Genomic DNA, 15,493 nt, shown 5'->3' with positions numbered 1-15,493 from the left:
GGAATTTGAGGCTAGCTAGCCTGGGCTTCATGGTCTGTTTTTGCAATTGTCTTAAGGATTTTCCTTTAACTTAGGGCTACTGTGCTGGCATCCGTTTGGACACAGGTATCTTAGAAAGCTAGCTGCCATTCCCGCCCCTCCCTTTTTCTGCTGCTGACATGAATTTTCCCGTCAAGCTTTTCTTGACTTGGAAGGAGTTCATTATTTACTTTAGGACATTTCCCTCTGGCTAAGATTCGTGAGGAGAGAGAAAGTGCAGAAATGTCAGGCTCTCCTTCCCACAGGCCCTCTTCACTGAATTACAGATTGACCTGTCCCTTGGGATGGCTTTCCTCATGGTGTTTCTTGAGACATGGTAAGCACACATGATAGGATTTTTTGTTTGTTTGTTTGGTATGGTGTTGGACTGTAAACCCAGGGCTCATGCATGGTAGGCAAACATCCTGCCATTAGCTACTTACTGTCTTAGCCTTAAAGGTCTTGATTTAAGGGTGAGCAAATTCATTTTAATGTGTTCATTTTTCTAATCTTTCATTTTATCATGTGAGTTAAAAATATGAACCTGGATTTTAAAGCCAATGTGTGAAACTCAGCACTGTTTGCCTAAGGTTGGCTTTTTTTTTTTTTTTTTTTTGGCCACATTCTTATTTGTGAAAGAAGTCCCAGGAAAGGCTTCTTGGGTTCCTTGTATTAGCATTAATGTCCTTTTGAAAAGTCTCAGCATCACTTTGAAAAGCGCTTTTGGATAATTGAAAAGTGCTTTTTGGATAACTGCAGCTTTTGTGCGGGCATGAAAGAGCATGCATGGTGTGGTGGAAGCATGCTGACGTACAGACTGAGCCTGTGACATCTTGTTGAAATGGAAAAGAGAATGTGAAAGTAACTGGAATTCAGCACTGAGGAGGCTGAGTTAGGAGAACCATGGTTCTCTGTATGGGAACTGACATGAGAGTGGCCACAGAACAGCTGTGCCCATGGGTGAGGCGGTGGGATCTGTGCAGGACTTCCCAAGCCGCAGTGGAGTGAGGATGAGGGATTTGGGTCCTGCCACAAGCAGATGAGATGACTGACATGTGGCTTGTGGTTTCTGTAGTGCCGGTACGCATCGTTGGAAGCAGTGGGCTTGTCAGAAAACTGCAAGTCATCCCGGTTATCAACCCAGGACTTTCTGATTTGTACTTCAGAGGTGGAAAAGACTAATTAGAAGAATCTATGACCTGCTTTAGGCACCAGTAACTATTTCTCTATTATTAGGTTAATGATTAGTTTTAGAAATAAGGTAATTGGGGACCTGCATCCAGTTTTGGGCCCAAGTGCTCATTACTTAGTATATTGATATTGCTTGAAGACCAACTTGCTAGAACCATATTGCTGTGAGGTGGTTCCCTTGATAGTTTGTGTATCTCTGAAAGGTTTGTCTTGGGCTGTTGGTGGCGTAAGCCAGAGAACTAGGATTCCATGGGAGAGTGGCTCCTGCTTTACCTAACCACAGATTTCTTGGGTCATTCCTCAGTATTCTGGTCTTTTAGGAACACCAAGAAAATGTTGGTTGGATTGATTGTGTTTGGAGTCTTTGGGAGTGGGATAGAGGAACCTTTTTAGACCCCAAGCGTGGAGGAAGAGAGCGGTCTGCAGTGTCTGTCCCCAGCGTCTACCTTGTGCACTACTGTCCTGCCTTTTTGCCCCATGGTCTCATTGTTATTCTTTTTCTTTTCTTTTTAGAGACAGGTCAACTGTGTAGGCCTGGCTGGCCTTTGCCCTTGTGACTTCCTGAGTGCTAGGACTACAGGTGTTCACCACCATTCCTGCCAAGCCCTCGAGCACAGAAGTTGACATGTGTGATTTTCATCTTGCCATTGGGCATGGAGATAATTCCTCTGTCAGGAGTTTAAATAGTGAACTATGTGCACTGTTCTTACCACTCCAGCCCATTCCCTGGCTGGTTCTTGGTGTTAGGATATAGCTTGCTGGGTGTGTGCGTGCTGTCCTCTGTTCTCCCCAAGCAGATGGGCATTGTCTACTCCTGTTGCAGTGTTGCTCTCCCCTTACTTTCTCACTGGAAGCTAACGCCTCCTGTGTTTTCAGATATTTTTTGGAGTTTTTAATGATCAGAGCAGGCCTACTTGCTGTGGTTTTTTTTTTTTTTTTTGTTTGTTTGTTTGTTTGTTTGTTTTATTTTGTTTTTCCAATTCAACTGTGTTCCTTACTTAAGGCATTTTAGAAACAGACATATATACCAAGGTTTTGATAACCCCTTGAATCTGGGAGCTTGTGGTGTTTTAGGTATTATGAAACCCAGGATCAGAAAAGGACATGTGCAGGAAAGGTCAAGGATATTGCTTAAACCTTCCTTCTCTCTCTGTCGGGATGGCATGAGGCCATCTGCAGTAGCTTCTGTTGGGTATCTCACTGTAAATGGTTGTGTGGTTTGACTGATAAGGGCTTGCCTACCTTGGCTTATCTACAGCATGCCGGTCACAGAAGGTATTGGTGGCCCACCACATCCCAGCCCTTTACAGTCTTCAGTTTTAATTCCGTGCAACTTGTCCTCTCTCTCTTGTTTCCCGGGTCAGTGCTGGGCTTTGCTTTTGCTTTTTTTTGGCATAGGATTTCACCATGGAGTATAACTGGGGTTGAACTTTCAGTCTACCTGCCTCTCAGCCTTCTCTGTGCTAACTTGCAAGTTTGTCACCATAGTGGCAAAACAAGGCCTCTCTAGGCATATGTCCTTTTCTTTACTCATTTGTGCTGTGGTGGATGGAACCCATGTTAGGCAAATGAACTGTCATTGAGCTATGCCTGTAGCCCTGGGTGTTTACTGTTTATTTTTTTATCTTATTTTATTTTACTGTGTAGCTCTGGCTGCCTGGAACTTATTATGTAGACCAGGCTGGCCTCAGACTTAGAGAAGCCACCGGACTCTGCCTCCTGAGTACTAAAGGAGTGTGCCAATCTACATGGCACACCCCTTTTTTGTTTATTTTTAAATGTTTGGAGTGCTGAGGCTGGAACCCAGAACCACCAGGAAGTTGACAAGTGCTAGATTGCTGAGATAAAGCCCCAGCCGGACTGAAAAAATGTAGTCAAATATACTTAATATTCATCATATATAACCCTTTGTAAGAATATAGTTCAACATCATGATACAAGTTACAAACAGTAACCTTTTTTGTCACATTGACAAACACTAAAGTAAACAGACCACCATTCTCCCTTCTCCTTTCCCCAGCCTCTTTGGGTGTTCCTGGACCCAGTCCGCCAGACTACCAGCTGAATCTGGAATGAAAAAATAGGGAAGGAAATAGGGTGTGGTATTAAACCATATCCACCCATGCCATTTGATCCAGTATAGGAACATAGCTTTACACACTGCTTCCCTGCCTTCCTTTTGTTTCTCACTGATTTCACTATAAACCATCTAAAAGTTCTTTTAAAGGTATTTAATGAACAACAGCAACACATGCTTTAGAGCAGTATTCAAAACCCTAGTCAGTTGAGAGGACCTGGAACAAGTCACCGTCAGTCTGGCAGGAGGCGGGGTCTGTCGCAGGCTCTGGACAGGTGGGCAAGCTGACTCGTGAGTCAGATGATGGTGATGAAAAGCAGAAGTTGGGGGGAGAGACCCCAGTGCTCTGGCTGCTGGCCAGGTGCAGCCATGAAAGGATGCAGACTGGCCTTTGTTCTGGGATCAAGTCTTAGGTTGTAAGCCTTTCTCTTTCCTTTCTGTTTTCCCCCTAGGGCTTGAGCAGATACACAAAAATTTCTCTAGGGTGGATTTTCCCTTTGATTTGGGCTTGGTCTAAAAGGAGATCCTTATTAACATTTCATTATGCCAGCTTTAAATTTGCAGCGTTAACAGCAGAGCCATCCTGAGCCTGAATTAAATCATTTTTAAGCTAGCAGTTTTTTCTAGGTTGGAAACAATCTAAAAACACTTAGATCTTTGCAGCTTTCCCCCCATCCCACCTCCTCCCTTTTATTAACACAAAATAAACCCTCACTGTTACCCAGTTTAATGGGTTTAAATGCTTTGAGGTTGAGAGGGTAAATATGTCTAATAATCTTTTCCACCTATCGATGAAATTTGATTTTGCAACCTAAAATCTCTATTTCTGAGGTGTCAGGTACTTAACCTTGTCTGATAAACAGCAGAATTTGCATTACTTCACTGTGAGAGCTCTGAGCAGCGCTGGCTCAGGTGCTCAGAGGATTATGGGGTGAAGTATTCACAGGTTGGATTTACATTAGCTCCTGGAAAAAAACAAGAGCTCCACACCGGTTTTGGACTAAGAAGAGCAGTGGGTTTTACATATGAAATTAAGCTTGTTAGGTATTGTTTTCAACACATTTTTCTTTTCTTTCTTTCTCTCTTTTTGGTAGGAATAGTGCACTTGTGGATATTTAAAAAAAAATAAGATGTTCCATTCATTATGGTAGTTAATTTGAATTTTTTTTCGGCTGCTCTTTTGTTATTGGCTTGTATACTTCTGTTTGAACTTGATTTTGATGTCCATGTGATAAGTCTGGACTGAAGAGGAGAAGGACCCAGATCCTCACACATCTGCTGTCTCTTACTGGCCATGTGTGTCCTAATAAGAGACCTCTCCTGCCCCGGTGCATTAAGTAAGAGTCATAGGAATTGTGAGAGACAACAATAGTTTTCCTGCCAGCTTGCTCTTCTTACCACCTGGGGCAAGAGCACAAATGGGGACCAGATGGCTAAATATTTAAACGCTGTAATTAAATATTTAAAACATACATTTAAATATTTAAAAGGTATATACCGTATGCCTAAATATTTAAAAGGTTTAAATCAGGCTCTGTTTGGCTGGGCCTGGTGTCCACCCAGGGACTAGGGTCTCCGTCCATGCCAGTGTCTAATCACCGATGCCCTTGGGCTCAGAAGCATGCCTGGATTCCATGGCTGGACTGACAGGGATCAGCAGAGCAGTGGACTGGCAGGACCCCTGAGACCAGTGGGCTCTGAGCAGAACAAGCCTTCCAGGGAGCCTGTAGCCAGTCAAGGACAGCTTCTGTGTGTTTTCCACACCTTGCACTCCACTGCCAACTGCCTTCTTCATAGAAGCAGGCTCAGAAGCTCAGTTAGCTGGGGTTCTTGACCTACTGAGGAGGCCTACATGCCTGTCTTCCTTCCTTTCTTTTCTTTTCTTCTTTCTTTTTTCTCTCTTTAACAAAATTCCGCCGGGCGGTGGTGGCGCACGCCTTTAATCCCAGCACTTGGGAGGCAGAGACAGGCGGATTTCTGAGTTCGAGGCCAGCCTGGTCTACAGAGTGAGTTCCAGGACAGCCAGGGCTACACAGAGAAACCCTGTCTCGAAAAAAAACAAAAAACAAAAAACAAACAAACAAACAAACAAACAAAAAAACCCCAAAATTTCTTTCCATACTATCTTTTTTTTCCAGACAGATTTGACTCTGTAGTGCCCCTTGCCTGGCCTGGAACTTGCTGTGTAAACTGGGCCACCTTGGACATTAACTGCATTTCTGCCTCCCAGATGCTAAGACACCCAGATGACTGAGGGGACACACTATGAAGACTGTGTGAAGCCTTTTCTCTGGTGGCCCCATGGTGACTTTTCAGGTGGCTCCTTTGGTGGTGTACTTTGGGATTCTCTAAGTGAAGTTAGCTGAATTTAACTGTTAGGTTTTATGTCTGTTTTATGTCTGTTATTTACTTTGCTATTGCTGTGGTAAAACATCATGCCCAAGGCTGCTTATAGAAAGAAGGGTTTATTTTGGGCTTACAGCTTCAGAAGATAAGAGTCTATCACCATCACAGTGAGGATGCATTTTAGCAGGCAGGCTGGGGCTGGAAGCTGAGAGTGAAGGACTTGTCTCAAAGTACAAACAGGAAGCAGAGAGAAAGAACTCAAAATGATGAGTCCTTTAAACTCTCAAAGCTTGCTCCAAGTGATGTATTTCTTCCAACCAGGCCATAGTTCCTAAACCTTCTCAAACAGTGCCACTAGCTAGGGACTCAAGTACTCAAATGCCAGAGCTTATGGGGGACATTTTATTCAAACCACTAGTCTGTTTTACTTTGAGAGAGATCCTTGCTTCTCTGAAGACAACTCCCTCCTCCATTTTGTTTTGTATTCAGTTATGAGTAATTGTTTCTAAAGGTTCCTTCGAGGTTTCCTTTCCCCCCAGGGGTACTGTTGTGTGTGCAGAATTGATGGATATTGTGGACAATCTGCCCTCTTCTTTTTCCTGCCTTTTGTTTTTCATGTATTTCTTTCTAATTCTCACTAGATGCTCACTCTCTCCTGTTGAGAGCCTCGGGATTGGGCTCTGAAAACCTGCTGGGAGCTACACCTTCAGGTGGGGCCTGTTCTTGGGGGATGGGGGTAGGGGGCTTCTCTGTGGTTTCCCAGGAGCTGGGTCCTCTTACCCAAAGAACCTACTATCTTGTCACCAGAGATGTTTTCTAGGATCTGGGACACTTTTAAGCTTCCTGCCGTGGCTTTGGCTTTTGTGGAGAAATGGCCGGTGATTGTCTTGTAGACCTCCTTGGCATCAGTGAGCTGAGGAGGGCCTCCTGTCTTCTCTCTGCTCGGATGGAGGAATGGGCTGCTCAGGCGGCTCACTCCCAGCCAGCCTGGCTCTCAGCCCTGTCACTTATTCCATGGTTTCTTTTCCTCTGTTGACTCTGAGGCCTTGGGGTCTCTGTCTGGGAGTTCAAGGACTTACCATCCTTCTCCTCTGCAGCCTCCCTGAGCTCTGGCTGTCCGTCATGAAGCTTGTAATCAATCCTGTGGAAGCAGCTGCTGACCTCCTGCCAGACTTCATCCATGACTTACTTGCTCCTGTCTCCATTTTTATTGCCATGTTCTTCAGCACTTAGAATATATTTCAATAGCACCTGCTATGTGAAATTCACTCACATACTATTTAAATGTGAGTGTTGGGAATGAAATCCTAGGTCCCCTGAAAGAGCAGCCAGAATTCATAACCACAGCTATCTTTCCAGCCCCCCCCCATCCCCACTCCCCTAAAGACAGGGACTTTCTGTGTAGCTCTGGTTGTCCTGGAACTTGCTATATAGACCTGCATAGTCTCAAACTCACAGAGCTCACCCTGCCCCTTGTTTCTGGAATGCTGAGATTAAAGTCCTGTACCACCAAACCTGGCTTCCTTTAATTTTTTTGAGGCAAGGTCTCATGTTGTACCAGCTGACTTGAACTCACTGTGTATTTATTTAGTCAAGGCTGCTGTGAACTCTTTTTTTTGTTTTGTTTTGTTTTGTTTTTCGAGACAGGGTTTCTCTGTGTAGCCCTGGCTGTCCTGGAACTCACTCTGTAGACCAGGCTGGCGTCGAACTCAGAAATCCACCTGCCTCTGCCTCCCAAGTGCTGGGATTAAAGGCGTGCCCGGCGGGAAAGAATGTTATGATTAACATTATTTCAAGTTATTTCCTCTACCTAAAGCTCTGTGTCCTAAGTATTTATAGCGTCCATATTGCTTAAGAGTTAACCAAATCTAATGCTTTCTCTGGATTCCTTTGTTTTAACCTTATGTCCTTTGTGTTCCCGGAGCCATCCAATCTCAAGTTTCTGGGCTTTTGACTTTGCTGTTCATCACCAAAGAAAGTCAGGACAGAAACTCAAGCAGGTCAGGAAGCAGGAGCTGATGCAGAGGCCATGGAGGGATGTTACTTACTAGTTTGCTTCCCCTGGCTTGCTCAGCTTGCTTTCTTATAGAACACTAGACTACCAGCCTAGGGATGGCACCACCCATGATGGGTCCTCTCACTCTTGATCACTAATTGAGAAAATCCCTTACAGCTGGATCTCATGGCGGCATTTCCTCAAGGGAGGCTCCTTTCTCTGTGATAACTCCAGCTTGTGTCAAGTTGACACACAAAACCAACCAGTACAATGTGCTATTATCATATCCAAAAGACATACTGCAAATATGACTTGTCCTGTTTAATGTTGACCTTGGCCACCTTGCAATGTGATGTTGACAGACATTTTCACTGTAAATTCCGCCTCCAATCCCAGTTCTGTACTGGGCTCTTTGGAAGAAAGTTGTTTAAAAGTTTTTCATAAATGGGTTTCATTATTTATGTTTTTTTTTTTTTTTTTTTTTTTTTTTTTTGGTTAATTTTTTGTTTTGTCTTTGAGACAGAGTCTCACTGTGTAGACCTGGCTGTCCTGGAACTTGGTTTGTAGACCAGGCTGGCCTTGAACTCACAGCAATGATGCCTCTGCCTTCTGATTGCAGTATTAAAGTCATGCGGCGCTACGCCTGCTGTTTTGTTTTTACTTTTTAGTGTCCTATGTATGGAACCTAGGTTTGTTTTACAGGTTTTGTTACTCTGCACAGGAGATGAGTTAACTTTAAAGAAACGATTGTCGTCTGTGAGCATGATGTGCACTGGGGGTGGAGGGGGTGGAGGAGCACGCCTGGAGGTCTGAGGACCACAGAGAACAGCTTCGGAGTTAGCTCTCTCTTCCATCCCGGGATCAAGGAGTTGAATGAAAGTCAGCAGCCAGGCTTGCACATTGTGTCTTCGACCTTCCGACCTGTCTTGTTCCCATTTACATCTCTCCTTTTACTTCTTCAGTCATTTACATCCTGTGGACTCATGGCTCCTTATTGCCTATGTGGGCTGCAGTTCACCATTGCCTTGTCCTTCAGTGTGGTCCGAGCTGCTATTGTGTCTCCTGTCCCCTGTGGAGGTTTTTGTATTTGGGAGGTGGTGGTGGGGTTTTAAGTACCGTTTAAAATGTATTTTGCCTGCACATATGCCTTCGTACCACATGGGTGCCTGCTACTGCAGCTTGAGGGATGTTTGTGTGTTCTGAAGGCTATGGCTATGTAAATGCATGATTTAAGCATGGTTTAGGGGCCACAGAGATTGGAGCTCTACAGTGCCCACTGTCTTTATTCACTTCTCTGGTTTGCTTGGCAGCCTGGTCCTTTGTGTCTGTTCCAGCCTCGCTCTCTGGTCTGTGCCAAGCTCCCGTGGACTCCCCTGGCCCTCAGTTCCAATCTCCCCATATGAAGATGATGGCTCTGCAGCCTCCTTCCTTCTTTTGCTCAAAACCAGATAGCTATCTGATCAGGCATCCATCACAGTCTAGAATGTGGCCCTGGGTCTTTCTGTGGTTGTGGCATGGATGAAAAGAGGAACAGCCTCTTTGGAATACTTGACTCTTGGTCCTTATTGTTTGAGTTATGCTTGTCTTTTGCTGTATGTGTTTGACATCACAGATTCCATCAAGGACCGTCAGTCCATCTCCCCTTTAAATGTACACTACTGTCCCTGTTGCTTCATTTTACTTTATGTTTATGGCTGATTGTCTGCATGTGTATTTGTGCACCATGCCTGTGTCTGGTGCCTGTGGAACTCAGAAGCTGGATCCTCGGAAACTAGGGTTCCTGACGGTTTTTAGCTGCCATGTAAAAGCCCCTTACTCTTAACCTCTGAGCCATCTTTTTTAGCCCCTCTGCTGTTTGTTTATTTACTTGTTTAGGGACATAGTTTTGTTCTGAGGTCCAGGTTAGCTTTGAACTTTCACTCTGTCCTGAGTGTGGGCAGCAGCATCTTGTGCTGGGGAATCAGGTGCAATGAGAAGAGGAAGGCAAAGGGTGCATCAGTGCAGGCTCTCTCCTCTCTGGTTCCTAGACACCACCAGGTAAGCAGCCTCTTGGACCCATGACTAAGGACCCATAGTGAATGGAGTCCGTGATCGTGCGCTGAAACACCGTGTGCAGAGTAGATCTTTCCTGTCTTTGTCACAGTGATGTAAAGTCTGCTGAACACAGGTATGCACAGGTTGGAGGACCACCGAGTTACAGCTAGCACCTGGTTATAGTGTGTAGTGCAGCCAGATCACACAGCTTGGAGCTTCCTGCTTGAGACAGTGTCTTGCTTTATAGCCCAGGCTGGCCTTGGATTTGCAGTCCTGCTTCAGATCCTTGCAAGCTGGGATTTTTGGTTTTTTAATATTTAATGTTTAAATACTTTTTACTTACAGAAAAGTTGTAAAAACAGTAGAGTTTCCATTGTATCCTTTATTCAGTTTCCCTCAAGTGTCCCGTATTAATGACAGTACAGTTAGTGACAGCAGAAGAGTGCCGCTGTGTAGTCCTGCCAGCTGTACTCCAACCTCGTTGAGGTTTCACTAGGTTTTCCACCAACCAGAGGACAGCACCTATGCTGGGCTCTTTCAGCCTCATAGTGCATAGCCAGGATTTGGATTTTCAAGTGACTTAGGTCACTCTACTGTAGTCATGGTATTTGCTTTGATCTGGTTAGTTTTCCCTCCTGCTCACTCTTTCCTATGACTCTTCTCTTTCCTTTCTTTTTGTTTTGTTTGTTTGTTTTTCTGTATAGCTCTGGATGGAACTCTGCTGGCCTTGAACTCACAGCGATCCACTTGCCTTTGCCTCCCTAGTGCGGGGTTGAGGGGTGCCACCATGCCTGCTCCTACTCAGTCCTGATTTTCTTTTTTTAATTTGTGGGGTATACACTGTATACTATACAGTTGTTTAGGTTCCGACAGAAGCCTGTTTCCGTTATTGTGTTTGTGATACTAAAGAATTTTGTCATTTCCTCCTTTTCTAAATTCTCTGACACCGGGTTTTCTGGAGAGTGCACTGCCAAGGGCCGGGAAGTTGTGGATTTACCTGTGTTGAGGCTGAGCCATAAAGCCAGCATGACAGGGACACAGGAGACAAGGGGACAGGTCCTGAGTTGTCATGTAAGGCTGGGAGCCCTCTGCCAGCTGGTCTGGTGATAGAGAAGGAGCAAGGTTCACTGGAGGACTGACCAGCAAGGCCAAGCATGAAGGGACAGACATTTGACTAGAGGCAGGAAGTGTCTGGGGAGGGTTCTTGCTTGGCGACTCATTTGAGTTAACAGTTAAAAGACTGGGCTAGAGTCCAGAAAAGGGAATGATTAGAAACACCCTTTATTCCAAGGCAGGATGGGTTAATAAAGAGGATAGAAGGATGTGCCCTTCCTGTCCCTGGAGCGTCACCCAGCCGCTGAAAAAAGCACTGGAGGCTGCCTTTGCCTGCACTTCCCTGTGGGCTGCAGCACCAGTGGAGGAGGGGAGAGCCCCTTAGAAGGGGCAAGAGGCCAAGTGGGCCTGCATTGGTGACCTCTGGGGGCGTGGCTAAGGTTTGCTTGGTCCTTTGTTCCTGTGGAAGGTATTTTCTTTGCTGTTCCTAAAGGATGGGTAGGGCAGGGCTTGTTTGTGGAGCCATGAGGGAAAGTGTAGACTAACACAGGGAAGGGCCTGAAATGGGTGTATGCCTGTGTTTCCCTAGGTCGTGGTGAACTGATGGCTTCAGTGGCAGCCCCGGGGCGTGTGTTTCCAGAAGCAATGTGAGGATTATGTCTGTTAGGTTTAAATCAGGAATATTGTGACTAAGGAAGAGAGCACACTGCCTGGGCAGCTGGTACCATGTGCTTCCCCAGATGGTGGGGGAAGCAGATGTTGAACTGCACTGACTTGGTATTGGGGGTGGAAGATACTCTCCCCAGATTAACTATTGGGATTGAAGTCAAATAGAAGCAAGAGAACAAAAGATGTGTCTTTCTTCTTTTGGTTGAAGACATATGCCATGTGGTTATCTCTGAAAATCTTCCAGTGAAAAGAAGTTGGTAGTGGAGGGAGAACTGAAGTTTTCTCATGGCGGAGGGGGAGAAGGGAAGGACATACAGAATGCAGGTGCACCGCTCTGTTTGGGGAGGAATTAGGTAAATTTGAAACCTTGCAACTCACTATGTAGACCAGGCTGGCCTGAAGCTCACAGATAACCCACATGCCTCTGCCTCCTGAGTGCTGGGATTAAAGGTGGACCTCCATGTCCAGTCTGATCATTGGTCTTTTTTTTTTTTTTTTTTTTTTTTTGGTTTTTCGAGACAGGGTTTCTCTGTATAGCCCTGGCTGTCCTGGAACTCACTCTGTAGACGATCATTGGTCTTTTTAAGGAAGATACGTTTCATAAGGTAAAAGTGGAATGCAAAGCATTATAATTAGCGCATTGTTTGAGAACTCAAACCGCTGAGAGCCAGAAGCTAAAGTGATACAGCTCTATGGGAATTCAAACTTTTTATTTTAGATTTGGAAATTTTATGTCCAATTTTATGTTTTGCCTGTGTGTATGTATGTGTACTGTGTGCATGCCTGGCGTCTGTAGAGGACAGAAGAGGATGTAGGATCCCTTGAAACCGAGCAACTACGTGCGTACCCAGAACCAAAATTTCAGTGTTCTCTGCAAGAGCAGCAAGTGCTCCTAACCCAGGCCATTTCTTCAGCTCCTGTAATAAAAATATTAATTTTTTAATGTACATTTAGGAGTTTGGCCTGCATGTATGTCTGTGTGAGGATGTCAGATCCTTGGAACTAAAGTTATAGTTAGTTTTGAGCTACAATTTAAGTGCTGGGAATTGAACCTGAGTCCTCTAGAAGGGCAGCCAGTGCTTTTAACCTTGAGCTGTGTCCTCAGCCTCTTCTGTATTAACTTTTAAAAGAACAAGAGCTGTTGAGGGTAAGCAAAGGCCCCCGCCTAACCTGACAACATGAGTTTGATTCCCAGGATGCATGGTGGAAGGAGAGAACTGATTCCCTAAAGTTGTCTTCTGATGCCGTAAACACTATGTCTCACTCACTCACTCACTCACTCACTCACTCACATGCACGTGAGTGTATAGGCACACACATATACACACACACATAGACAAATGTAATAGTTAAAAAAGTTGAGATTTTAAAAAAATAATTTTAAGCAAAAGAATGTATTTCTAAGCTGGTAATGCTAAGGAATGGGGTGGAAAGTGAAGGAATCTGCGGTAGACTCCCTCTTTGTAGTCAGAGAAACAAGTAATTTCTCCTCTGAGCAGGCCTCTTGCTTTTGTCTTCCAGAGTGCAGGAAAGGTCATGGTAACAGGACAAGTGATTGTGGGGATGAAAAACATTTCTGTCAACCAGAAAAGAGGTGTGATGTTACAGAGTGGTATTTATTACATGAATTATACAACCCGGAGTGGTGAGTCCGCTAGCCACAGGGCTCTCGGGTTTCAGGGGTGATCCGCTGCCAATTGTACTGCTTTGCTTTGCGTTTTTAGGTTTTTAGCTTAGAGTCAGGCTTCCTGAAGGTGAACCGTTGCTAACTCACCTTTAAATCCGAGAAATGTCCCACACACTGGTTTTCCTTGGGTTCCCGTGCTGTTCCCAAGAAGAGAGGGTGAACTATACAGTAGCTAGAGTAGGGGCCAGGGAGCTGGGTGTGGCTCTGCTCCAGTGAGACTGGACTTCTCTGCACTTCAGGGAAGAGTGCTACAGGCTGACCACACAGGTCTTTCTAAGTTGTCCGAATTTAGCCTTGCTTGAGTCAAGCATGCAGGAGAGCATGGGGACAGGGGGGACGACACGCTGCCAATGACTAGACGGTCTAGACCTGTGGAGTGTGTGAGGCAGGGAGTGACATGGCTAAGAACACCTGCCAGCAGCGCTTCTGAGCCAGATGCACAGGTTTGGCATCTGTGGTGACCTTTTGTTTCTTGTGATTTTTCTATCCTTGGTCTGCCATCCAGTGAGTATTTGAATTATTTCCAGTTGTTTCTGAACTGATTGTATGTAATTGTGATTATGTCATCTTTTGATTATGTCATCATTAAGAGCAGGTGAGACACACATCTGGTGTTCCTATGAGGAAAGCCTGGAGTTCTTAGGGCCAACTGATACTGGAGCTTCCTGAACCTAGGTCTCAGCTTTTGGATCTTTCAAAGATCTGCCTTTCACCTGTGGTGCTGGGTGAAGGAGCTGGTTTATGTATGATTCTGGAATCAAGCATAGCATGCTACCATGGAACCGCACCCCATCCTGATTCCACATACTGAGCTTTCAAAAAAGAGGTACAGCATGGAGCTGCCTGGTTCTTAGCGCTAGCCACAGAGCCTTTCAGCAGTACGGCTTTATTGTGGGCGTTTGGTTTGCAGCTTGGGGATAGAGGTGATGCTTGGGGATAGAGGTGATGCTTGGGGATAGAGGTGATGCTTGGGGGTAGAGGTGGGGACATTCTGGTGCTGTTTTGAAGTGGATGGATTCTTTTATGTGACTGCAATAGGTGGTAGATTGTTTCTCAGTCCCTCCATTTTACAGTTTAGTGCTCAATACCAGTTATAAAAAGAAAGGCACAAACACAGACTTGGCCCCGTGGATGATTTCTTAGAGACCCTTTAATGTCAGCTCACTTTGGGATTGTGTCTTATTTCTTGGGTGCAGCCTTTCAGGTTGGAAGAGGTTTGACACTATGTCATCTCTTGTCTGGTCCAGCAGTAGAAATAGTGACCACAGTTTGCCACAAGGTAAGGAGACCACCAGGAAAAAAGCCACCACTGCTGTCCCAGCTGTGCATGTAACTCGGATGGTTTGTGTTTCTGCACCTGTTGAACTTATATTTGTCTCAACCTCAACAGAAGATTTCCCCAAAGTCTTAGCGGATTTACATCTGTCCCGAGTGGTAATATATTGAGTCTTTTCTGCTTGTGAGGCTTGTACGGCATCCTGGATGTCTGTTCTCATCAGGAATGCATGAGCTTTTACAGATTGTAAGAGAAATATTAAATAGTTGAACAAAATGTGGAAGTCAAAGATGATCAGCACAGGGAGTTCTGAAGAGAGGATAGTCCAGGGCTGTCTACCTACGAGTCCTCTGGGCAAGCGACTGACAGTGGCAAGGTTCCCAGTCAGCCTCCTCTCTTCCCGCCTTGGCCTTCTCCCTTCTGTTTTTCCTTTTCTTCTTGGCTGTTTGCCTTCACTGCTGAAGGATGCACCAAGTCCAAACTAAAATCTGCTATTTCCTTACTTCCTGGGGGTCAGAGCTGGTGAGTGGCAGAGCTGAGCCCAGACTCGCTCTGGTACAGATCTTCTCTGTGAGTGACCCTGCTGTGGGCCTTGTTCATTCTCTAGCATTTATGGTGTGAAGAGGATGACACATTGTCTGTCCTCGGGATGGGAGTGGGAGGATACACAGGGACCACACCAGAAAATGACAGCCAGGTGGAGCCATACAGGTGCCGAGGGTGCCTCCCTTGTCCCCACTGCCTTTACTCTCTGCCAGTGGGCTGCGGGGTTTTCTGAAGAAAGACTCCAGTACTGAGTGGTCTTGCCTAACTTTCATTTCTGGTAATGGCTTTGCTTACTTTATTTTCTTAAAACTCTGTCCTACCCCAGAGTGTCAGTCAGTCTTCCTTTCCTCTCTCCCTCCTTCTCTCCCTCTGTCCTTCCTTCCCTCTCTCCCTTCTTTACTCCTTTTCTTCTTTCCTTCCTTCCTTCCCTTCCTCTTTTGAGACAGGGTTTCTTTGTTTTTTCCCTGGCTGTCCTGGAACTCACTCTGCAGACCAGGCTAGCCCCAAACTCAGAGACCCTCCTGCCTCTGCCTCCTTAGTGCTGGGATTAAAGGCGTGCGCCCCACACTTGGCTGATTCTTTTTCAACTCTGCAGGGAGA

The 15,493-nt window shown here is 45.4% G+C and overlaps 1 protein-coding gene across 14 annotated transcripts in view; it reads left to right on the top strand.

The window, feature by feature from the left end:
* The window catches only part of Znf532 (zinc finger protein 532), a 105,006-nt gene that overhangs the window by 24,587 nt on the left and 64,926 nt on the right, over nt 1–15,493 (top strand). For 2 of the 14 annotated variants that reach the window (XM_076912549.1, XM_076912539.1), the window contains exon 1: nt 13,010–13,029. The exons of 8 other annotated variants lie outside the window; for them this stretch is intronic. Coding sequence is in view for 1 of the 6 variants with exons in the window: in XM_076912540.1 (XP_076768655.1) it covers nt 12,921–12,978 (58 nt within the window). In the remaining 5 variants the exon portion in view is untranslated. Of the gene's footprint in view, nt 1–6,273; nt 6,343–11,906; nt 11,990–12,905; nt 12,979–13,008; nt 13,030–15,493 lie in introns of those variants that run through there. 4 more of the 14 variants (XM_076912540.1, XM_076912545.1, XM_076912546.1 and 1 more) reach the window with 4 other exon arrangements.

Source organism: Arvicanthis niloticus, chromosome 14 (genome assembly GCF_011762505.2).
Source record: "Arvicanthis niloticus isolate mArvNil1 chromosome 14, mArvNil1.pat.X, whole genome shotgun sequence".
Lineage (NCBI taxonomy): Eukaryota > Metazoa > Chordata > Mammalia > Rodentia > Muridae > Arvicanthis > Arvicanthis niloticus.
This window is presented reverse-complemented; position numbering and strand designations above follow the sequence as displayed.